The sequence below is a fragment of the Nuphar pumila genome, chromosome 13 (genome assembly GCF_984573655.1).
Source record: "Nuphar pumila chromosome 13, dmNupPumi1.hap1.1, whole genome shotgun sequence".
Classification (NCBI taxonomy): domain Eukaryota; kingdom Viridiplantae; phylum Streptophyta; class Magnoliopsida; order Nymphaeales; family Nymphaeaceae; genus Nuphar; species Nuphar pumila.
Window position 1 is genome coordinate 25,669,751 of NC_143261.1, and position 24,771 is coordinate 25,694,521.

At 35.3% G+C, this 24,771-nt stretch overlaps 1 protein-coding gene across 1 annotated transcript in view; it reads right to left on the reverse strand.

Annotated features, from left to right (window-relative positions):
- Positions 1-24,771, reverse strand: part of LOC149818140 (ARM repeat superfamily protein) — a 92,404-nt gene that overhangs the window by 36,416 nt on the left and 31,217 nt on the right. Inside the window, exons 4-10 of the mRNA XM_089984058.1 lie at positions 22,698-22,743; positions 21,467-21,539; positions 21,322-21,379; positions 20,331-20,426; positions 18,704-18,821; positions 18,303-18,569; positions 1,738-1,839 (exon numbers count right to left, since the gene is read on the reverse strand). Coding sequence (XP_089840184.1) covers positions 1,738-1,839; positions 18,303-18,569; positions 18,704-18,821; positions 20,331-20,426; positions 21,322-21,379; positions 21,467-21,539; positions 22,698-22,743 — 760 coding nt within the window. The remainder of the gene's footprint in view (positions 1-1,737; positions 1,840-18,302; positions 18,570-18,703; positions 18,822-20,330; positions 20,427-21,321; positions 21,380-21,466; positions 21,540-22,697; positions 22,744-24,771) is intronic.

The following is a 24,771-nucleotide window of genomic DNA, read 5'->3' on the forward strand; positions in this document are numbered from 1 at the left end:
GAATGCAAATATACATATACCTCTAACGATGAACGCCAAGGCAACAAAAAGGTAAGAGTACATAAATTACCAGGCTACCAGCTAGTTTTGGATGTCAGATTTGAATTCCCTCGTGATCAAACTTGTGTCATGCTCTTTTAGAGGCTATGACCTGGTCTCCTTTGCTGTCTAATCCCAAGACAGGTTTCTATGTATCGGTGGGTTGAAAAGAGGTAGGAATTCCCGTTTCGCTGAAGACGAGTGCTCGGTTGTGCTCTCGGATGTCATGCAGGGTGTGCATGTCTCTATTATTTCTAACAGTGCTAGATGGTGCCAGTATCTAATATCCGCTGCTGCTGGACGTTGGGCTGATTCGTTGACTCAAGCTTTGACCAGCAAGTATGTCATTGACAATATCTGTCATAAGGATCCATTGCTTTCTATGGGCTATGTTATTTTCTTGTTGCGCTCTTGTAATAATTGATATGGAAGGACAACCCACCAGATTGGCTACCCCAAGTGGGTGATCATATGTAATTTCCTATTTTTCTTAATATGATATCAGAGTAATCCCCCAGCGTCCTTAAAAAAAGGAAAAAAACTTGCATTCATGATATTTTAGGTGTTTCTTGAATAGAAACTTCAGAGATTTAGGTCGATAATAGTATTATCAAACATTTTTAAAACCAAGCACAAGCTGCCCGTTTGAATCCATAAATAAAAGCTGTGTGCAGCACACACACACACACACACACACACACACACACACACACACACACACACACACGGATAGATTGAACAGAGAAATACTGCAATGGAAATTCATTTGTAAAATCTAAAGGAGAAGAGAACAAGGTTGGTGCATCAACAAAAAAACATTCAACAGGTTGATGTTTGATGTTTGATGTTTTCTACAGCATGAAAGAAGTCACTCTTAAGTGTTTAAGTTATATACATATATATATATATATAATTTAGGTTGCCCACCAGGGGCATTTTGGTCATTTGTACATGTTAGAAAAAGGTTTTCCTTTAGTCTTCTTTTAATTTTTGTATTTTATCTCTTTGCGTAAGGGCATTCTTGTAAAATGCCTCCTCATAGCAATTGGAAGTACTCCCAACTGTCACAAAGAGAGCCTCCCAACCTCTACTTGGAGGCTCCCTCTTGGCATTTTCTTGTCTATAAATAAGGGCATAAGGCCCCTTGTATTAGTAAGCTTCTTTGAATCTCCTTGATGAATAAAATTCATTATTTTTAGGTGTTGTCTCTCTTTTCATATTGTATGCACTCTTGTGCTTGTGTAAGCCTTAGTGCTTTTTTTATTGTCTCATAGTGGACTTGTGCATGTGCACTTTGTGATTGTATTCTTCATAAGCCCTTAGTGGTTTTTGTGCTTTTGACCATTTGTGGGTGTGATTTATGCCTCTTGAATGAGGTGTGTGAAGACTCCTTGTTTTATTACATTAAGTAGTTTCACATAGCTCATGAAGAACAAGGGCAGTTGTATATGGTGAAATACTTAAACAAAATACTCCAGGAACTTCGTTTTGTTGGTTGGTTTCTAGAAGAAAATATTCTGTTTTTGAGGTTGGCTTCTAAGATACATATATTGCCAAGACTAGATTTGATTGGCACAAACCATTGAAAGTGGTACCAGACAAAAATGAGTCAGAAACGCTTTAACACATGGCCACACACAGTTCTGCCTGTAAGCAGCTCATGTAGCATCAAGAGAGAGAGAGAGAGAGAATACTTACTTTAAGAAGCTTGTATAAGTACTCCATATGAAGACCAAAATTATTATCAAAAGTTTGAGGATCACCGAGGCAGAGAAGAAGGGTCACCAAAGGGTAGCCAACCTGCAAAAGGAAAGTATGGTTCTTAACTAGGGCGCTGTATTCAGTAATTAGCACACAGCAAATATTAGTTGATACAAACTAGTTAAAAATTGAAATTTGCAAAAATATAAGCAAATGAAAAAATCAGACATGTATTGCTGAAGCAACAGTATAAAACAATGAACAACATGAATTGTTCCCATGCGTATGACCCGACTGAAGGTTTCATCAAAATCGAGTCTGTGCTCCTGCGTATACACCTACACAACCAATCATGTTTTATATTGTTCTATGATGCCATCACCTTTGTATTTAATCTTATATACTCAATGGCACCCCATAGCATTCTTATTAGGTGGTCTGTCAACATCCCAGGTTTCACACTCATGTAATGCTGAAAGTTCCTCATTCATGGCATCAACCCAATGATGGTTTTGACAGGCTTCATGATAAGATTTTGTTTTTTTTTTCTTGGATTAAATTCACTGCAAGATGGTACTCTGCTGAGAAGGCACCATACGAGACCCAACGCTCTGGAGGATGCTTGATCCTTGTAGATGTCCTGTGCTGTAAAGATAGAGATGCATCATGTTCAGATGTAGCTTCAGGAATGATCACTATTATGCTCTGTCTCAGATGACTGCAGAAATGATGGAGACAAACTTTGAGGTAAGGCTGCTGGAACTGCATTCTCTCCTTGATGTTGACATGTAGTTCTCCGGGCATATGTTTGAGGGTAGAACTGAAAGACTGAGGCAACGGGCATAGGCTTATCTATATCAGCCGATTGGGTACACTCTTGTGTATTCTGCTTAACCGCATACTCTTCCATTGCTAATTTGTTGGTGGGCCAAAAAGGTCGACTGAAACCCTCAATTTAGCCTGTGATGCAGTCTCTTTAACATGAACATAATCATTTTCATGGAACACTACATGCCGAGAAACAATGAGCCTTTGAGAAACAGGGTTAAAGCATCTATATCCCAAATATTCATCATCATAACCCACAATCTGACATTCTTGATCTCTATGAGAAAGCTTATTATGCATTGATGCATCCACATGAACAAAACATTTGCTACCAAATCACCTCATGAGGAAATAATTTGGGGTCCTTCCATAAAGAAAAAGGACTTTCTCCACCCAAGTTGGATAGAGGCATACCATTAATACAATAAACAGTCGTAAGGAAAGCCCCAGCCCAAAGATCCCTTCTGACATTGGAATCCCAACGACTCTTAGGGAATCCCCCTTTAACCCCTTGAATAATTCAAAAAAGAAATAAAAAAACAAAAATACAAGAATGTCCCTAATGTACATGAATATTTACAAAAAGATAAAAAGACCAAATTGCCCCTAATGGGCATTACAAAAGAGATATATATAGATACACATATAGACACATATATGTAATATATGTATATATATAACATCCATATATTTTAACACCCCCCTCAAACTGACGGTGAGATCACCAAGAGTTTGCTTAGGAGAAAGTAGAAACGGGGTGATGGCAAGGCTTTGATGAAGAAATCTGCTAGTTGATACTCTGAAGTAACATATGGTAGTTGAATGGTGACCCATAAAAAATCATCTCGAACATAATGGCAGTCCATCTCGATGTGCTTTGTTCGTTAATGGAATGTGTGATTGCTAGTAACGTAGATGACACTCTTATTGTCGCAACACTACTTCGAAGGAGTAGAGATAATGACTCCCATATCTTTGAGCAGATTTCTCAACCAGACAAGTTCAGCAGTAGTTGTGGCCATCGCCCTATATTCAGTCTCCATAAAAGATAGAAACACCTTCTGTTGTTCCTTATATCTCCAAGAGATTAATGATTCTCCGAAAAAAACACGATAACCTGTTGTAGAAATATGATCATTGAGGTTACCACCCTAATCAGAGTCAACATAAGCAATTAAATTAGGAGATGAAGAAGAAAATAAGAATAGTCCTTTGGTTATGGTTTCCTTCAAATATTTGATAATGCACATGACGGCAACCATGTGAATGGTAGTAGGAGCATTTTAAAATTGACTTGCATTGTGAACAACATGAACAATATTTGGCCTGGTAATAGACAAATATGTTAGTGATCCAATCAGTTGATGAAAAGGAGTGGTATCTTCTAAAGGAGTTTCATCAGTGGCTCTCATTTTAGCGTTGATTACTTCTGGAGTCTCTACCTTTTTTTGTTAGTTAAGCCAGACTATGCAATAATATCTTATGCAAGCTTCATCTGAGACAAAACACATCCCCGAGGAGCAGTTAAGTCAGACTTAGCAATAATATCTTATACAAACTTCACCTGAGACAGAACATATCCCCGAGGAGAATATGAAACTTCGATCCCTAAAAATACCTTAGAAATCGAAGGTCAGACATATCAAAATTGCTTTTAAGAATATTTTTAATAAATCCAATGCCCTTTTTATCATTTCCAGTAATAAAATAGTTATGTGATCACCTGCATACTTAACACAAAGAGCAGTATCAATATAACAAGAGGTAAAATCATTATCAAGAACAACTTTACTAAAGCAGACATACCAAGCTTTTGGAGCTTTTTTAAGACCATGAAGAGCTTTATTGAGTTTAAAAAAAATTTCTTTCTCAATCTCAAGACCCGGCGGAGGATTTATATAGACTTCTTCACAAAGGTTCTCATTTAAAAATGCATTTTTAATATCTAATTAATAGATAGGTCATTATTTAATAGACGCTAAGGCTATTAAGGTTCTTACACTAGTCATCCTTGCAACTGAGGTAAAGGTTTTTTCATAATCAATTTCATATTCTTGTGCATATCCTTTAGCAAGTAACCTAGCTTTGTATCTTTCTAATGTCCCGTCACTTTTGATTTTGACTTTATAAACTCATCTACATCCAATAGCCTTTTTTCCTAAAAGGAGACCAACAATTGTTCAAGTGTTAGCTTTGTTGAGCGTTTTTAACTCAAATCTCATAGCATCAATCCAATGTAGATGTTGCTTAGCTTCTTTAAAATTGGAAGACTCATGATAGGAATGGATCATCATTACACAAGTTCTATAATTTGGAGAAAAGGAATCATATGACACAAATTTTTGAGGAGGTCTACTATTCCTAGAAGATCGTCTAGGTAGGGATTCTTCAACTTGATCTTCTAAAGAAATGTCTTGAGAATATATATTGAAAGCATTTTGATGTTCATTGCCCATTCGCCGAGTATACACATGTATATCATTGGGATTCTCATTGTGAGAATCATCATTTTGATGCAACAAAGCATTATTTTGATGAGAATTGTCATCACAAATAGTATCATTAAAGTCTTTAGACTTATTTCCAGGCAATAAGTCAAAGAAGAAAGAATAATCAACCTCTCCTTTGATTTTTGAAATTCAAATCCATTTTGTTCTTCAAGAAATATCACATTTCTTGAAACATAAAGTTTGTTATTTTTATTATCATAACACCTATACCCCTTTTGATTTTCACCATATCTAATAAAAGCGCATTCAAGAGCTTTTAGTGAAAGTTTATCTTGTCCTTGAAAAAAAAAACATTTACAATAAAAAATTCTTAATTTTTTAAAATTCGGAGACATTTTTTAAGGATGAGGAAGGCATCTGATTTATAAGATAAGTTGCGGAAAGAGCGACTTCAGCCCAAAAGTTCTTTGAAACATTTTTAGAGACAAGAAAAGTTCTTGTTTCAATAAGCCTTTGTTGAGGAGTTTTAGGACAAGATCTTTCATGAATAATGTCATTTTGTTTAAGATAATTTTGAAATTCATTTGACATGTATTCACTTCCGAAATCGGATCCAAAAATGGCTATGTTGTTTTGAAATTGATTTTGAGTAAGGATATGAAATTCTTTAAAAATAGAGAAAACATCGGATTTGTTTTTAATAAAATAAACCCATGTGTATCTAGTAAAATCATCAATAAAGACAATATAATATGAATATCCTCCTTTAGACATAACAGATGTCGGTCCCCATAATGCACTAATTCAAATGATTGCTTGGAAATAAAGTTGTTATGTGGATAAGGAAGCGAATGCATTTTAAATTCTTTTTCATTACAAAATTTTTCCAAAAAAGGAAAAAGATACAACTTAGAAATACTAGGGTAACCAAGCCTCTTGTGCCAAGTAACAATATCTTTAGATTGGACATGATTACAAAATGATTTGGATGTCAAAGACAAAAAATTTATGTAATATAGGTCTCATCTTCTATGGCCTTGCCCAATCCGCTTCTCAAACCGAAGATCCAGCACATAGCAATTGGTTGGTGAAAAAGAGACACTACATCCAAAATCAGTTATTTGAGAAACTAAAAAGATATTTAAGTTAAGTTTTGGAATGATCCTAATTTTTAAAACATAAAATTCTTTGCCTTGACTAAAAACTTTTTCAAGGTTTTCCATCCCTTCAACATCTAATGATGTTCCATCGGTCGTAGAAACGAATGATCTAAAAGCATTAAGACTTGGTTTGGATAAAAGAGATGCATTTGAAGTCATATGAAGGAAGCACCCGAATCAAAGATCCAAGAGGACATACCATGAGTTGATGAGATTGCAGCACCGAAGGTGAAAGGTGTGGAAGAGTTGATTCTTATAAATTGTTGGAGAGTTTTCGTAAGTTGAGCAATTGAGTCCTTTATGTCTTCATCTCTCTTTGATTCTTCACTTGAATTGCTTGGAATATGTTCAACGGAAGACACCTTCTTTTTAAGCTTAGGACAATCCGGTCTAAGATGACCCGGTTCATTACAATGGTGACAAACAATTTTTCTTTCTCCACTATTGTTATTTTTCCAAAAATGAGGAGGTTTATATGTCCTCATGTTATTTCCCGGTCTAGATATCGTATGGACCTCAAAAAAGTCCTTTTTAAGAGCCAAGCGAGTTTCTTCTTCGCATAAGTCGGCAAGGATTTCACTAAGAGTAGAAGCCCATGAATAAATTAAAAAAATCTCTCTCTGCATTTGTTCTTGCCTCATGGTAATAGCGCTTCCTTCCCATTGTGGATCGAGGAGAGCAAGTTCATCCCATAGAGGGGATAGAGTATTATAATAGTCTCTAATACTCATATCCCCTTGCTTGGTTCCTCTTGTTTTTTCTTGTAAAAAGAAATGTTTAGCAAGGTCCTTTTGAGCGTACATACCTTTCATGAAGAACCATGCTTCATTTGCTTTTTTAAATTTAGCTAGATTAGCACAAATCTTGAGTTTCATGTTATTCATAAACCATGCCTATATTTTGGCATGCTCGCTTTCCTAATCTTCAACTTTAGATTGGTATTCTTGAATAGCTTTGGCCTTTTCTTCATCACTCAAGGTTTTTTCTTCATTCCCCTCCTTCTCAGTGAACTTCAATTGTGGTTTTGGAATGGCTCCACATACATATCTCCAAAGTTCTTACCCTTGAAGTTGTTTTCTATAGCAGCCACCCACATTCTATAGTTGGTCACATTTAATTTAAATGAAAGGTCGATCTTTGCATCTTTGTTGGCCATTGTTTTCTCCAAGTGACAAAGTTATTCTCATTTAATTTATCGGTCACAAGTTGGCTCAAAAAGGACAAAGAGGATTAGGATTAGGAGAAGCCATGCAGGTCAGGAATAGAACAAGGAATACGAAAACAGAAGAAGACAGAAAGCCAAATATCTAATTTTTTTTTTAGCAGGGCTGCAAATAGCTTAGAAAGCTACCAGTATAGGAAACTGAATGGAATAATCAGATATGCCAATATGTGACATGAATGTGTTTATAGATTTTTTTTTTTGAACACGCAGATCTTGATAGGGTTTTCACGTCTGATGAATACTGAAATAATGAAGAAGAATAAAGAAAATAAGGGATTTTGACGAAGATAGATTTTTTGAAATAAGAACAAATACCGAAACTGAACAGGCGTTAGGTATATAAAAAAACGAGAATGAGCAGTCGTTGATTTGGACTTCACGATCTGGGTTGATGCTGGATGGAAATCAGATCTGATCTAGTCAGACGAAAATCTGATCTCATATCCCAACGTGGATGCAAAAGAATAAGGGAAGAGGAGAAAAGAAGATGTGAGAGAAGGGATTTCCTTTGGGAGATAAAATATGAGGAATAAGCAAAACCTGGAAAAAACAAAATGAAATCAGCAGTTTAGATCTAGATCTGAGAGGGTCTGATGCTCGCCCTGCCCTGATACCATGTGAAAAGTCGTTCCATGGAGTACTTCAACCTGAAGTGGATATTAGAGGGGAAATAGATGAAGAGAGAAATTGTGAGCAGCAAAAAGGGAAGACGTGAAAACCTATTCACATCTTATGTTATATACATAGAACAAATTACAAAGAGCATAAAGAGATATTTTACAAACAGGTATAAAACATAAAATAATAGCAGATACATCCTTATATACGACTTTCTTAACAACTTATTCTCAGTATAGATTGCCAAGTTTGTAAGTGTTGTATTGGCACTTGTTTTGGCTCCAACGGACAGTTGATTGACCTTTGGTTCTATGAGTGAATTGTATCACTCAATTGCTTATTTGGCCTCGATGTTGTGGAGTCGGAGTTGGTTGTTGGAGTGAGTTATGTGTGCACCTCTATCTTCTTGTCAATATAGATTGTTAAGTTTATGAGTGTTGTATTAGCACTTGTTTTGGCTTCGACTGACAGTTGATTGACCTCTGGTTCTAATGAGTGAATTGTATTACTCAATTGCTTATTTGGCCTTTGTCGTTTATTTGATACTCGTATCGATCTTTGTTAGTGATGGCTCAATTGTTATTTGCTTCTGATCATATTGGTCCTTATGGATTAAATCTCATATTATTGCAAAAATTATTGCTTTGATTTGAATATTGTTTCCTAATCTTCTTGCTTATTGACATCAGCTAGTAATTTTGCCTTTAGTTTTCTCAATTTTACCCTCTCATTTGAGTGATTTTTTTCTTGGATAAGAGAATTTGTTTTGTCAGTTTTACAACCATGGTTGTGAGTTATGTGCACCCGTTGTAGCTTATGGTATTGATTGCGATTTTATAATCATTTATGAGGTGAGGGATGTGCACCTCTTGTGGTGGTAGCTAGTATTTATTGTTAGTTTAGATAGTGGGTTTTGCTGGTGCATGGTCACTGGTATGTTATTACTGACATTTGTGCTTAATCTCTTGCCCTATGAGCTGATACACTTGAATTTTGAGGATATTGAGTTGGAGGTCAAAGAGGTGGTTGCTTGTGGTGAGCAAACTAGTGTTGAGATTTGCAAACATCATTCCTTTTGTTATGATTTGTTGCTTGTGGGTTTTTTAAAATCTCTCCATGAACTTTTCAATCTTTTCCGTTGTTCGTTTTTCTTTGTATGGAAAATGTTTATTCATTGAAAAGTTTTCATGCATTATTATGTGCATTGAATATGCTTTAATTGCATGTTGGATATATATGTTGGGGACATTTGCATTTGTTCCATGTTGGTTGTCTAGCATGTTTTGCATGAATTTAATTAATTTCTCATTTATTGTGAACTCCTTTGAGTTCTTACATTTGATATACATGTTGCAGTGTTTTACTTAGTATAATTAACGAGTGGTATCTTATTTGAAATCTTTACCCAAGCCTTTGAGACATTATTGCAAAATTGTTTATATCTTATTGATATTTTATGTCTAATATGTGCTTTTCTAAGCATTTTGTTAATGAGAACATTTTATATTTTTTGCTTGCGACTCTTAGTGAGTTGTGTATCTTCATTGTGAGAGTGTTCTTGGTCCATAAGTGACCACTTTAATTTGTATCTCATTGTGGACTTTAAGGCATTCTCTTGTGTTTTTAATATGTGCTTGTTTTTTGAATTTTGGTGATCAAAAATCTACTACGTTTAGAATTTATGAAAAATATGTGATTGTCAAAACAAGAAATTCTTAAAAATTGATTTTGAAGTATGTTCCTTGTATCTATCTTAATGGCTATTGTACCTTGAATGAATTGTTGTTAATGTGTCTAAAATTTTTAAACTATTGATTAAGGTGCATATCTTACTCGCTATTAAAAAAATTTAGTATCTTTATGTTTTTGTTAAGGAACTTAATCATCCTCTCTCCATATATATATATATATATATATATATATATATATATATATATATATATATATTCTTGTTTAAAATATATTTGTCTTAAAACTGTATACATATAATTATAACCTATAACTATATTTTAACTATTGTGTTAAAACTTTTTCTTTTAAAACATATTCCTTTGTAGTTGAAACCTTTTGTTGTGTTTTCTCTGCAGGTTCTTAAAGTTATGGGTCGAGAAAGAAATTTTGTTTTTGATGCATCATATCAAGAAGATGGAGATAGCCGATGAAGGAATTTAGTGGAAATTATCAAATGAAGACTTGGATCCTTCCATTTGTTTTTGTATTTTCAAACTTTCGGTAATCTCACCGTCAGTTTGAGGGAGAGTATTAATATATTTATTTAGGTATTTTTGTCTTATGTATATAAATATATATGTACATAATATACTTTTTCGGTATTGTAATAGGTAATGCCTTCTAGGGCATTTTCGCCTTTTTCTCTTTTAATAGGTTATGTCCCTTGGGGACAGATTTTTGTTTTTTATTTATTTGTTATTGTTTTGGTCTTTTCAAGGAACTAAAATTTAAAATACCCTTTTTTAAAGGGTATTATGCTAGATAGGCCCTATATAAGAGAAAGTTGAAACCTCTCTCTCTCTCTCTCTCTCTCTCTCTCTCTCTCTCTCTCTCTCTCTCTCTCTCTCTCTCTCTCTCTCTTTGTGTCACTCTCTCACTCTCACTCTCTATATCTCTCTCACTCTCCCTTTCCTCTCTTTGTCGCTCTCCCACTCCCTCTCATTGTCTCTCGCCTCTCGCTCGCTCTGTCTCTCCTCTTCCTCTCTCACTTTATGTCTCTCATGCTCTCTCACTCTCTATCTCCCATTTGTCTCACTAACTCTCTTTTTCTCTCGCTCTCTGTCTGTTACGCTCTTTCACTCTCTGTATGTCTCTCATTTGTCTCTCACTCTCTATTCTCTTCCTCTCTCGCTCGACGCTCTCTCTCATTGTATATTTTTCTTAAATATGATTTTTTAGTTTCAGATTTCCCATCTATGATTGGATGAAAATTTGAAATTGCTTCCTTTTTAATTAAAATCAAAATTAACATAACTTGGTTGATGAAAATTTTGTGTTTTTATTGGCAGTGAATTTTTTGTTTGCTTATGGACATTATGAAAAAATCCAAAATTTAAAACCTGAAGTCACTGGTATGTTTTCTTTTTCCTTGTGATCCTCTTACAAGTTACAGGTTACAAGTTACAACCAAACTTGTTAATTATTTCTTAGAAAACTTTATCTTATAAATAGGAAATGTGCTTTGAATTTATTTGTTATCTTGGCTAAGTGTATTTTATAGAAAGTTGTTTAGCATTTGGATTACTGCACATAAACCCATGCAGGCATGATTACAATCTAAGACTCTAAGTGCTATAACTCTGGTGTTAAAATCTTGGTTTGTAGAATGCAGGCATGCATGTTAAAATCTTGGCTTGTTTACGTACATTTATTTCGGCATGATTCTATGCACAAATTGTTCGGTAATGGTAGTGCCACAAATAGTGGAATGGTACCATTTTGAAGGTTGTCTCTTGGATGCATACAAAGGCATGATGTTTGATTTTTTGTCATGGACTTGTAACATTTTGTTGGTTTGATTTTGGTGTTATGTACATTTGTTTTGAAGTTTGCATGATGTGAAGTGAAGTAGTTGATTATGTTAAGTTTAAAGTTTATACTTTAAACTTTGAAATGTTTGAAATTAAATTATGTTTTTACTTTTTAGTGCTTAAATGTGTAATTTATTTTGTGCACTTAAAAATTGATTATATAGTTAGATTAGTCCAACTTAGAAATTCTTTTAGTTTATTGATTTCTCATTTTCTATCTTGCAGAGATCACAACATCAAATAACAAGTCCTTTGATTCATTTCTTGAAAAAGGTATGCTTCTTAATTAATTTTATTAGTTTTCTTAATGTATTATTTATTAAACGCTTGCATGCATTTGTTAAATGGTTGCAACAGGCTTATGAATTATGATTTTTTTGCAACAGGAATATGAATTATGGATCATTTTGATGTATTATTTATTAAATGCTTAAAACATGATGCATTTGTTAAATGGTTGCAACATGAATATGAATTCTGAATTTTACTTGATATATTATTTATTAAATGTTTGCACTTTGTATTTGTTAAATGGTTAAATGGTTACACTTTGTACTTGCTAAATTTGTTAAATGGTTTTATTTTTTCAATGGTCACATAAATCTTATATTTTGGTAAAATAGGAAAAATAACTACATTTTCGCTTCCCTTTCAATTCTTATTCGCTTCCCACTTGAATCCTAGGTCGCTTCCTTCTTTGTTCCCCCCTTCGAATCACAGTTCGCTTCCCTTCTCGCTTTCAAGACGATTCTTGATTCGCTTCTAAGTTGTCTCGTGTTTCCCACTTTCTAAAATTTTGGAAGTGTCTCGCTTTCACTTCTCGAATCCCTCCCGCCCTCGCTTCCTCGGTTGGCATCTCTGAGTGAAACCTAAAACTAGTACTTTGGATCATGATTCAGCGATGAAGGAATGAAAATTGAATAATGTGAAGGTGAAGTCCTAGATTCTTGGTTTGGTAGAACAAAGGATTGCTAAGAACATTTTCAAGTTTCAAGAAGCCAAGTATGTATAGAGCAACTTGAAACAAGTGTACAAGCAAGAGAGCTAGGCAAGGCAAGTTAATACAAAACTTAAGGTCCTTGAGGCAAGGAAATAAGTCTATTCAAGACTTCTATTTTGAGATGCAACAATTGTGAGACTCAGCGTCCCCGCCTGCCAAGTACTCCAGGACGTATCTCCTACGACCCTATCTTAGCACAGTTCTACGTGGAAGAACCTCGGGCTCTCCAGGATCCTTAATACGCTCTGGCACTGGCCTCGGAGGAGATGATGACCTCTCTCCCTCCCAAGTCGCAAGGGCTAACGCCTGTGAATCCTCTAACTCTTCTCTGAAAGAAAGGCCAAGGTAAGTATTCTCACCAAAATCAGGCTATCTTTTCAAAAAGCACACTGTGTACCTTTGTTCATAGAGTCCTTGGGGAGCATCCCAACGGCTATATTTATAGCTGTTGGGAGCTCCCTTAGCCCCATTTGTTGTATATAAGGGACCGCTTGTTGCCTCCTTTTGCTAATGCTTTTCCTAAACATTCTACATCAATAAAAGATTATTGTTTTATTTGTTCTTGTGTTCTTTTACATGTGTTTATTAGTGTCTCTTGTGATCTTATGTATTTGCCATCGATTGGATTGTGTGTTGTACCTTTGAGGACTTGTGCTTGTGCACATTTAGGCTCTTTAAAGCCATTGCTTGCACACTAGTGGATTTATATTTGTGCTTGTGCACATTATACTTTTGCTTTCCGCTTATTTCATTACAAGAATCTAAAGAGACTAAAGATAATGTGTTGGTCGTTTCAAGACCCGAAGCCAACACAAATACCTATAAGCCTCCTCCTATGTCACATAGGTGCAGGTGCGGATGCAGCGATGCGGCACTTTGAAAAAACTTGAGTGCGGGGGTGTGGGGAGGGTGTATATATATATAAGCCTCCTCCTATGTCACATAGGTGAGGGTGCGGATGCGGGGATGCGGCACTTTAAAAAAACTTGGGTGTGAGGAGGGTATATATATATATAATTTTTAACAGTTTTAAGTTAACACTACATATATGTGTGTATTTATGTATTTATAATTTTATATATAATATAGATAAAAATGGACTTGATTAGGGTTAATTGAATCTACTTTTGGATAGAAATGGACCTGAGTGTGGTGGACTTCACCTAACACAAAGGAAGATGTGTCCAAGTGTGCGGGTGTGGTGCCCAGTTAGAAGAGTTTGTGTGACATAGGCCTCCTCACTTCAACAAGTCATATTTTGAGAAGCCACACAACAATGATGGGAGAAATAAGAACATTTGCCATAATTGTGGTGAAGCGGGGCACATTAAGCCCTATTGCCCAAAGTTCAAAGAAAGAGATGAGAAGAAGTGGCGTATGTGGGAACTTCTCAAAAGGACAAAAGTGGGACTAATGTGTCAATTAATAGAGGCTTTACAACTGCTCATCAAGAGCTCATTTTCCTCCATCTCGGGAGCCGCGGTCTCTACATCCTTACCACTCAGTAAGGTTTCTTGACTTCTGGATTCCAAGACATCTTTTCATATGACCCCAAACGATCTTTTACTCTCTGATTGTGGTACTAATTCAAGCAAAACTAATCTTTTTAGTGACAATGGGTCTTATCTCGACATAAAAGGAATTGGGATTTTTAAATCTACAAATGTTTTCATTCTCAAAATTAGATTTGTCCCAAATTTAACTTAAATTTACTTTTTGTTTCTCAAATTGTCAATCATGAGTGAAGTGCATCATTCTCATCAAAACGATGTTGGGTGCAGGATCTCCAATCAGGGAAGCAAATTGCGGAACGCCATAGGGAAGAAGATCTCTACTATATGGATCGGTTGATTATTCCAAAAGACACTTAGTTTTAATGTACAAAACTTAGATAATCTTTTGTGGCATCAAAGGCTAGGTCATCCTAGCATATCTAAATTATCTCATGTACCACATTTGAAAAAAAAAATAATGAAGATTTTTATTGTACTAATTGCATTCTTGGAAAAATGAAAGCCCTTCCATTTGCAAATTAAGAATTTTTCTTCATCTAAACCTCTTGAATTAGTGCACTTGGATGTTTGGGGTCCCGCTCGAGGTGGTTATGTTTATTATGTATTTTTTGTGGATTCCTAGATATACTTTGATTTACTTTCTTAGGCACAAATATGATGTTTTTAAAATCTTTAAAACTTTTCAAAACCTTATTAAGAATCAATTCAAAACCAATATATCATTTTTTTGCTCGAATTCAGAGGGAGAATTTATGTCAAAAGATATTTGAAAAACAATGGTATTATACATCAAAGGTCTTGTGCCAATACACCCCCAACAAAATGGTTTGCAAAGAGAAAACATAGACACATAATTGAAACCAAGACACTTCTCATTTTAAACCATGTTCTAAAAGAATTTTGGGTTGAAGCTTCTCTTACCGTTGTATATCTCATAAATAGAATTCCTTCTAAATTTCAAAATCTCAACCCTAGAAAAACTTTTCAAAATCTCTCTTGTTTATTAAAGACTAAGGATTTTTTTATGTAAATGTTTTGTTCTTACAAACAAAAATGACAAACTTTCACCTAGAGCCATACCATGTGTACTTATTGGGTATGGTGAAAAACAGAAAAGATTTAGATGTTATGATTTAAAAAATGACAAACTTTATGTATCAATAAATGTTTTATTTAAAGAAAAAATAAAACTTCTTTGACCAAAATGTGCCCAAGGAAGTTACTGAATATTCATTCTTGTTAGAATTATTGCCTAGTAATGATGAATGTCAAATTAATAATGTTATTACCAATGAAGAACCACAACTCAATATTTAGGATGGTGAAAATATTTACATAGCTGAACCCACAATAATCCAATATAGTAGGGAAGGAAATGATAGACAACCTAATACCCTTGAAAAATATTTCAATCTAGAATGACAACAAGAAAGTGACTTGAGAAGATCGGATAGAATAATTAAACCTTCTGATAGATTTGTATCATATGAATTGTTCTCTTCCTAATATAGAGTTTGTCTAGCTAAGATTCTATCCTATTTTGAATCCACCACCTATAACCAAGCTAAAAATTATCTTGAATGGATAAGAGATATGAATGTTGAATTAGAGGCACTTGAGAAATCTAAAACTTGGAAGATAAAAGATTTACACAGAGGAAAGAAAAACATAGGTTGTAAATGGATTTACAAAGTCAAGACTAAAAGCGACGAGACATTAGAAAGATATAAAGCAATATTAGTGGCTAAAGGGTATTTCTAAGAATATGGTATAAATTATGATGAAACTGTGGTACATGTTGCCATGTAGACCTCTCTAGAACTCTCATAATTGTAGTTCTTGTCAAGGGATGGGTCATTTATCAAATGGATATAAAAAATGTCTTTTTAAATGAGGAACTAAAAGAAGTTTATATGGATTCACCTCCATATGAGATCCTATCTGGAAAGGTCCTTCATTTGAGAAAATCCTTGTATAGGTTAAAACATACTCGTAAAGCTTGGCATGATAAATTTTGTTCTATGATGATTAAACTTGGATTTAAATCTTGTTATATTGATACTATTATGTTTATTAAGAAATTTGATGTAGGTATCGTTATTTTGCTTATTTATGTAGATAATATGATCATTGGTAGAGACAAACAAACAGGGGGTAAGCTATATTAAAAGTATTCTTAAGGAACATTTTAAAATGACTGACCTTGATTTTCTCATATTTTTCTTAGGAATTGAGGTGGCTTATTCTCCAAGAGGATATTTGCTAACCCAAACCAAGTTTTCTACCAAAATTATTAATAGGTTAGGAATTACTGATGAGAAGAGGGTCGACACTCCAGAAGTAATTAACGCCAAGATTAAGAAAGATGACGGCTCACCTCTAGAGGATCCCACTTCATACCACCAGATGATTGGAGCATTGACATATTTGACAATCACTTGACCTGATATAGCCCATGCAGTCCATACTGCAAGTCAGTTCCAGCACTCACTTACCACAGTTCGCATGAGTGTTGTGTTGAGAATTATTAGATATTTACAAAATTTTGTTTTTAGAAGTCTTTTGTTGTCTTCCTCCTCCTCACTTGAATTAATTGCTTACTCTAATTTAGATCAGAGAGGAAATCCTAATGAGAGACGCTCAACTACTGGTTTTTGTGTCATTTTAGGTGATTCTCAAGTATCTTGAAAGTGCAAAAAACAATATCAAAGATCATGTGGCTGAGGAGATTACTTGAAGACATGGGGGTTTACTTGCAAACATCTTCAAGACTATGTTGTGATAACAAGAGTGCAATATACATAGTTGACAATCATACATTTCATGAAATGACTGAACATATTGAAATGAATTGCCACAGTGTGAAGAATTTTTAAAGAAAACTATCACTTTACCTTATGTCAGCTTTGAATATCAGTTGTCTGATTTCTTCAACAAGGCGCTTTTGTAACCTCGTTTTTAGTTCCTATTAGACAAACTTTTGGTTATCACATTTTAAGTTTGAGGGAGAGTGTTAAGTTATATGATAAATATATATTAATATATATATATGAGTAACCTATATCTTCAAACACACAAAGTGTTTGAAGATGGGTTGGACGAACTGTTGTCATTGATCGCGCAGGATCAAACGGCGATGGTTTGTCATTGTTTTTTTTTTTTTGCGCTCTCCAAACAATTAACGGCGGTCTTGACCGCCCCTAAATGTTTGAGCGGAAAAATGACTTTTAGCGACGCCGCTAAAACAAAAGTGTGTCGTAGTGCAGCGCGTTCGAAGATGTTCAAGGAAAACCCATTCGAAGATATGAGTTTTCCTATATATATGTATTAGTACATATATATGCCCTCTACCGCTAGAGACATTTTTGTCTTTTCTATTTTGTAATAGGCCCTACTCATTAAGGGCAGTTTTGCAAATTTCCCTTTTTATTTTTTTTATTTTTTTTTTGTATTTCTAGCCGTTGGGACTAGCCCAGCGGCTAGTTGGACTAGCCCCTTGCTTCTTTCATTCCTATATATATGGGATCTCTCCCATAGTGTAAAGAATGCTTGGCTTGAGCATTTTGTGATAAATAAAGACATTTACTTTTTAGCCCTTTGGTGGCTTGTGCTTGTGCTACTCTTTGTGAGCTTGTATCTTGCCCATAAGTGGCTTGTGTTTGTGCACACTTTTGTAACTTTGTAGCCTTTTGAGGCATCTATTTGTGCACATTTTTTTGTTTAGTTACAGTTGCAGCCATTCAGCCTCCTGAGCATACATAGGCATAGGCACATGAATGAGTTTCAGCAAATTGAGAAGAGAAGACCACATAGCCTTAACCCAAGGACATCAAAAGAAAATAGCATTTGTATCATCAAAACAAAGTAACAGCTTGTAATTAACATCGATGGAAGGGATGAAAGGGGTGTGTCTGTCTCCATGTATGACGTATCACATGTTTATACTCTGAATGTACTCTGATAAAACTGAATATGACAAATTCCAGAAACTACAAAACAGTGATATTTCAATGAGACTGTAGGTAATCAAGAGCTTCAAACAACAATGAAAGACAGCAATCTTCAAAATTTTGTTTTGGTAAAGACAAGATACAGATAAATTCATTGGACAGAATATTTGGAATAAATAGTTGAAATCCAATCAACCTAAAAGAATCAGAAAATATTGTACAGCACGAGGGCACATGGGATCCATTTCCCAGTTGAGATCAGAATTTCCACTTACAGTTATGTGTTTACTCTGTTTATCCATCCAATGAATAAGTTGTCCTCTTATACGAGCAATAGCTTCATACCACAATGTCAGTGCAGGATCCACACCTGTAGGTGGCCAATGGCTTTTCCCACCATCAGCCAGTGGTGCTAGTATGCTTGAGAGCATATTGCACAGGGCATGGTGCAATTCACTTTTCCTTTTATGTGGAGAACGGTTGAGAGGATGGGCTTTTGCAACAAAAGAAGCTGATGCATTCAGACCACCTTCAGTCCTGACCTGGACATAATTACAGTATCGCACCATACGACAGACAAAATGCAATTAAATAAGATGATAGTTTTTGTAAAATGACAGGTAGAAGCAAAAATACATTTAACAAACACTAGAAAGATTAATAAGCTGATACCCACACCCAATTTAAGATAGCGCATCCCATTGATAATGCTAAGGGTCTCACTTCGAGCAATGCTGGTGTCCACACGACGAGTATTGAGTTCCATGAAAAACCGCTCTGTAACTGAACTAAACCTACAAAAAAATGCAATGAACATAATATATCCAGCTTACATGACACCATTTGTGCTTAATGTCTCATGAAAAAAAAGAAAAAAGAAAACCGGTCTTAACTACAACAACGTTTATTCACCTTTCTATGATTATTCCCCATGTGTCTTTCAAAAGCAAAAGCAAGATACGCCATCTGGATCTATAGCCTAGTACCCAATGTAAGCGGTAGTTTCATTAAGGTACTCGTTTAATTTTCTTTGTTTGTCTGATTCAGTTTAGAGCAAGCTTGTGCAATCATTACTGTTGAAAGGCCACCTATCTTGATTTCCATAATGGACACATGCATGTGTGAGGGCATGGACATAGTCAGGCACCACAGGTGAACATGTACATGCACATGCATGCACACTCACTCGCACAATGTCCATACTTCGCTATAATCATTACTCAATTGTCAAATCCTATACCAGTCAAGTCAGATAAGCTTAGGCAAAACAGGAGGCAACATGGGGTTGACTCACCTGCCTATGACCCAAAGGAAGCAGCAGCTGCTTGAGCACTGTATTTGCATGAAGCAAGCAGTAACATTTGACTACTATATTTGCATCTAGTAATCATGCCTAGCAAGTAACAATGACCTTTTGAATCCACTAAAAATCATGGAAGTTTCCAGAGACATACAACTGGTTATTTTTAATCCAAATTCCAAAGCAGGCAGCATCTGTTTGACTAATGTATTCTCCTCTAGTAATTTTGCCTAAGTATCAATGGCCTTTATATCCACTACAAAACTGAAATGTTCTAAGAGACTAATGTTGATTCATATTCGTGCAAGCAAAAGATACTGAAACATGAGTACCAAAAACAGATCAACAAAATTTCATGAGAAACCTCTGCGATTAGATTCTCATATTTTAGCTACAAGCCGACTATAGCAAATGAGGAAGAGCCTCTCAATGATGCCACCATTTGTTTGTACTCAGCCCACCTTTCTTCATTCCTAATGCAATTTATTACCTAGTGGGACGCTATCTGTGGTGTTTAAATTTCAGTGATTCCAAAGAGTCACAGCATGATGCTATCTTTTGGGTCATATTTAAAGATAGATTTTTCCAGGTCTTATCCAGCTTCTAAACAAGTTAAAGGAGTGATATAAATAATCATAATCTTCTCCAAAGCATCCAAATAAGCTTGCTAGCAGGAATTTGCTAGATATAAGCAGCAGAATTACTTGTTCAACCTTAAAGCTTCAAGATTCACATTTTTGTCCAGTAGAAAAGCCAGATAGTTACTCAATATGATGATTAACCTCACAATCTTCTAAAGGCATACAAATTGCAATTTTATCCATCAAACCTGATAAGCATTACATACTCAGAAGCAATGAGGATCACCTATTTCCTCATGAAAAAGGTAGTCGGTGTAAGTTCCAATGCAATTTGTAGCCATCAAAGAAAATACTGGGACGGTGCATCATGAGTGCTGAGAATGGTAAATCCATATTGAACAAAATGGATTTGAGTAAGATACCTGATTCGTGATAAAGCACCCAACAGTTGTGCAACCAGGTCTAAAAGGAGACCACGTAGATCAACCAATGAGGGATATTCATTCTGGCTTACAAGCCTGAAGCAACCAATGCATTAGCCATTGTATAAAAAATGTGAAGCCAAAAGAATAAAAATGCCAATGTGTGCAAAATCCAAAAAACATGCAGGGGCCCATGCATCCAAATATACATGTTGTGAACGATATGACTGATTATATATGGAAGAAAAATCCAAAGTTCTAGAGTTGTGGCCTATACAGGAACCAAGGTCACAAAAGCAATCCAGTTGCACAACCTAAAATAATATTTCTTTGAAAATTAACTAACATACTTCAAAGATTGTTGCAAGATGGAGAAGCCACTCTAGATGCTTGTTGTTATGCTAAAACAGCACAGATCATTTAGATCATGCATAAAAAATGAAACGGATGTTTGGTCATTGGTGTTCCTTCCCTTTTCATTTAAAAGAAGCAACATAAATATATCTGAAAGGATGTATTCAATCAATGAATGGCATAGTCATCATATTTTACAGGCGATTTAATAATTATTCACAGGGATACTTCAATTTACTCTAGTGTCATGTCTTATTCTTAGTGTAAAATTATCCAAGAATGGTGTATCCAGTGTCCTCTACACCGTGCCCTTGTGACACAGTTTAATAATTTAAACTAGCCCCATTAAAAGGCTTCAACTCAACAGCAACCTTTACCAAGTGCGGACTTTTCACGAATTAGTAACAATACAATGATATTGAAAATTTATTTGATGTACAAAGGGTAAACACTCCAAAATTTTCTTCGTTTGAGCAGCACTCTAGATAATAGCCCCCAGCAAGATTCAAATATGAGGACCTCTAACCAGTCAAGATATCATATTCAACCCCCAAAATTTGTATATTATAAGAAGCAAAAGAGACTAGGAAGAAGCCGGTGATGAATGGAGCAAAATGTCAAATGAGTAGTTTCCTACCTGTCCGCATTAATTAGCCAATCGAAGACAAAATTTTCAAGTCCAGACCAAAGCTTCTCTGCCACAAGACTCAAACCAAGATCAGAAAATGAAACTGAAGGAGAAGCCAAAAGATCAGCATATATGGGGAACAAAGGGAACAAACCTGTTATTCCCTCTTGCGGACAGCATTCCACAAAACGAATACATGCAGAACAAAATATACACTCCACTGCCAGCTGCATTTTTGGGTAGAATGATTGTTATTGGAGAATAGATATGTACATGTTAAAAAGTGTATATACATAAATGTATAGATAAATATAATTATATATAATACATGTATATTTATATATTATTTATATTCTTTATTTTTTTTATTTTATTTTTGCCTTTTTAGGTTGTCTAGTTGTTTTTGAACTAGACTCAAACTAGTCAACATCTTGATGTTGACTAGTTTGAAGAGCCGTTGGACTAGTTGCGGCTACAAACAGAGCTGGTGGACTAGCTCCAATGACTCTCTTAGAGCCTCTTCAAGGCACTTCTCTCCCTCTCTCTTATGTGTATAAATAGGGGTAACTCCCCTCTCATTGTATTATGTTTTTTAAGTATTTTTATGTGAATGAAATAAATTTATTATTTTATTCTTGAGCTCTCTCATTTGTACCCTTTTGTGAGTTATGGTTAAGGTGTCTTTAATAGACACTTGTGAGCATTTGTGCTTTTGTGGAAGATCTTCATTTCATTACACAACATAGATTTGATCCACATTAAAGTGGCAACACATCCATTGCACAAAGTAAAAGTTATTTTATCACGCACATAAATGTATGGATGCACTCAAGGAAATGGCCCACTTTGTACATTGCAAAGTGGCCAAGCTCCCTCTGTCCCCACGGCCCCAACCCCAACCTAACACACACCATTTTCCTCTGACCAGTGTATCCATCTGTTGATTTCATGGCACAATGGAATACAAGGATCAATCATCAATGGTATCCAAGAGTCACAACCTAGTAAACTGAATAACAACTGTCAATCACAGGGATGCAGTGGGTCTTGTTGAAAGGTTCTTCTTTCTTTGAATTGAAACTACAGCATTTCCTTTCAACTTGTAGTTACCGTTTGGACTTTGGAGTGCATTGTTTAATTAATCAAGGAACACCTCAATATCTAATATAAAATAAACTTTAGTAACTTGAGTAACATTTCATTGTTTATTGATTATTTAGCATTACTCTTGTATACTCAATGATACGATAAAACAATAGCATAATAGACACCATACAGGAAAGTGCAAAGAGGATGCAGGTGAGCTGTTTCTTATACATGTCTCAGCATCAACAGATACATTTCATAGCACAAAACAAAAAGAAAATGGAAGTAGACATCCAAACCTTTCTCTGGACGGTGGAGGCATCACTTGCACCTTTTGGAGATTCACTGAAACGCATAAAGGGTATCTCGTGAGAACCAATCATCTTCATTATATAGAATAAGAACACCCAAACTGAAATAAAACATTGTGAAGATAAAGTAGAAATAGCAGATGTGGCTGACTGAAGCCACCAAAAAAGCTTGCATGATATCTTACCACATCTAGATGGAACAACAATGCTCCTAAGCATCATAAGGTTTACACTATCTAACATTTATTAAAGGATGAAGTTGGATGGTGTAAAATGGGGTTGCTGTTGAGATGTGGCCATGGTTCCGGATCTGGGCAGATCCAAATTGGATTCAGATATGGGCAGCTACTGTATTTTTACATATTTATTTTCTTTCCAGTTTTACCCCTTCCTGTGTAGTTTTATACATAACTGAATTGGGGTATTTTTGTAATTGGCTATTTTGTAACTGATACACATATATTAACATGGATATCACGATTCACATTATTCCCACATTGGGAAAACATATTTGGAGAAAACCCTTATTCTCGACTTCTCATCTTTCTATTAGATTTCTTGTTCCCCAAGTTTCTCTCTATTCTGTATCTTTAGTGAAATCCTATACTGTGTTTATTTCTAAAGTTTGGGTTTCTGGTCCAGATTTGTGGATTGGGGCATAGATCTGAATTTTGCTCAAGATAACTGGACATTAATTTGAATATTTTATTCAGTTTGGTTATTGATTCTTAGGATCACATCACATACAAGTTCATGTTATTGGGTTTGTGTGAATATTAATTTCAGATTCACGTTAATTCTTGATCCTTCAACAGTTGTATGCTGCCTGCAAAAGAAAAAAAATGCAGGCTATTTTTTTGGTTTATGTTGCAGTGACATGCTTTCAGTTTCCTTTGTTTTACTTTATTATCTTTCTGCTTGTTATATTCTGTTATGGATTCGAATTCCCAACCATCTTTGTCTTCTACTTTTCTACCCCAATTGGTATCTAAAAAACTCAATCATTCCAATTTTCTTACCTGGAAGAGGCAAATAATTATTTTTATTATGAGTCAAGATCTTTCGAGACATCTTGAAGGGTCTGTGATTCCTCTTTCGAAGTATATTCAGAAGAGACGGGTGAGAAAGGGGTCAAATGACTCAAATCCACTACTTTTGTGAGAAATCCAGAGTTTGTTTCTTGGATGAAGAGAGATCAGGCGCTCGTACGGCTACATAGTTATGGCACAAGTTAGTTCGAACATATTCTCAGATATTAGAGTCCATGATCATGTTACCTGAAGCAAGAGATACAAACTCTAAAGGGATCTATGTCAGATATGGAGTTTTTGAACAAGATGAAGGTTACTGATCAATTGGCTATGGTTGGTTGTGAGATTTCAGAGAAAGAACAGGTGTGCCAGGTACTCAGCAGCATAGGGCCGGAATATCATGTTCTGGCAACTACCCTTCTTTATCAGTTTATTCCGCTTACTTTTGAGGAGTTGAGGTCGAAGTTGTTGCACTATGAGATGTCTTTTACGTCTCTAAATGGCGACTCAACGAAGTCTGCAAATTCTCAAGATGTTCTGGTAAATGGAGTGTCTCGAGGCTGTGGCAGAGGTTTCTTTCGAGGAGGAAGGGGACGAGGACGTGCCAACAATCAGCGAGGCCGCAGAATCCTCCCAACTCAATATTTCTCCTAATATTGGCGCTCAAAATAGAATTGTTACATGTTATATTTGTAAGAAACCTGGGCACATAAAGGCTAATTGTTGATTCAAGGATGATCCTAATAACCCTGAAGAACCGACTCAGAACAAACGAAAAAATAAAGGGTCATCTTCTACTCAGGAGAATCAGGGACAAGAACATGTTAAACTATGTTGTGTGTGTGTGTGTGTGTATATATATCTAATGTGTGTCTTTTTCTTTCTTGTAATAGGTAATATCTTCTAGGGGTATTTTGGTAATCTTGTACACTTAATAGGCTCTGCCCATTATGGCAGAACTTACCTTTTTTATTTTGTTTTGTTTTGTTTTTAATTCTGTCCTTTATACTTTTATAAAGGGCATTTTTGTC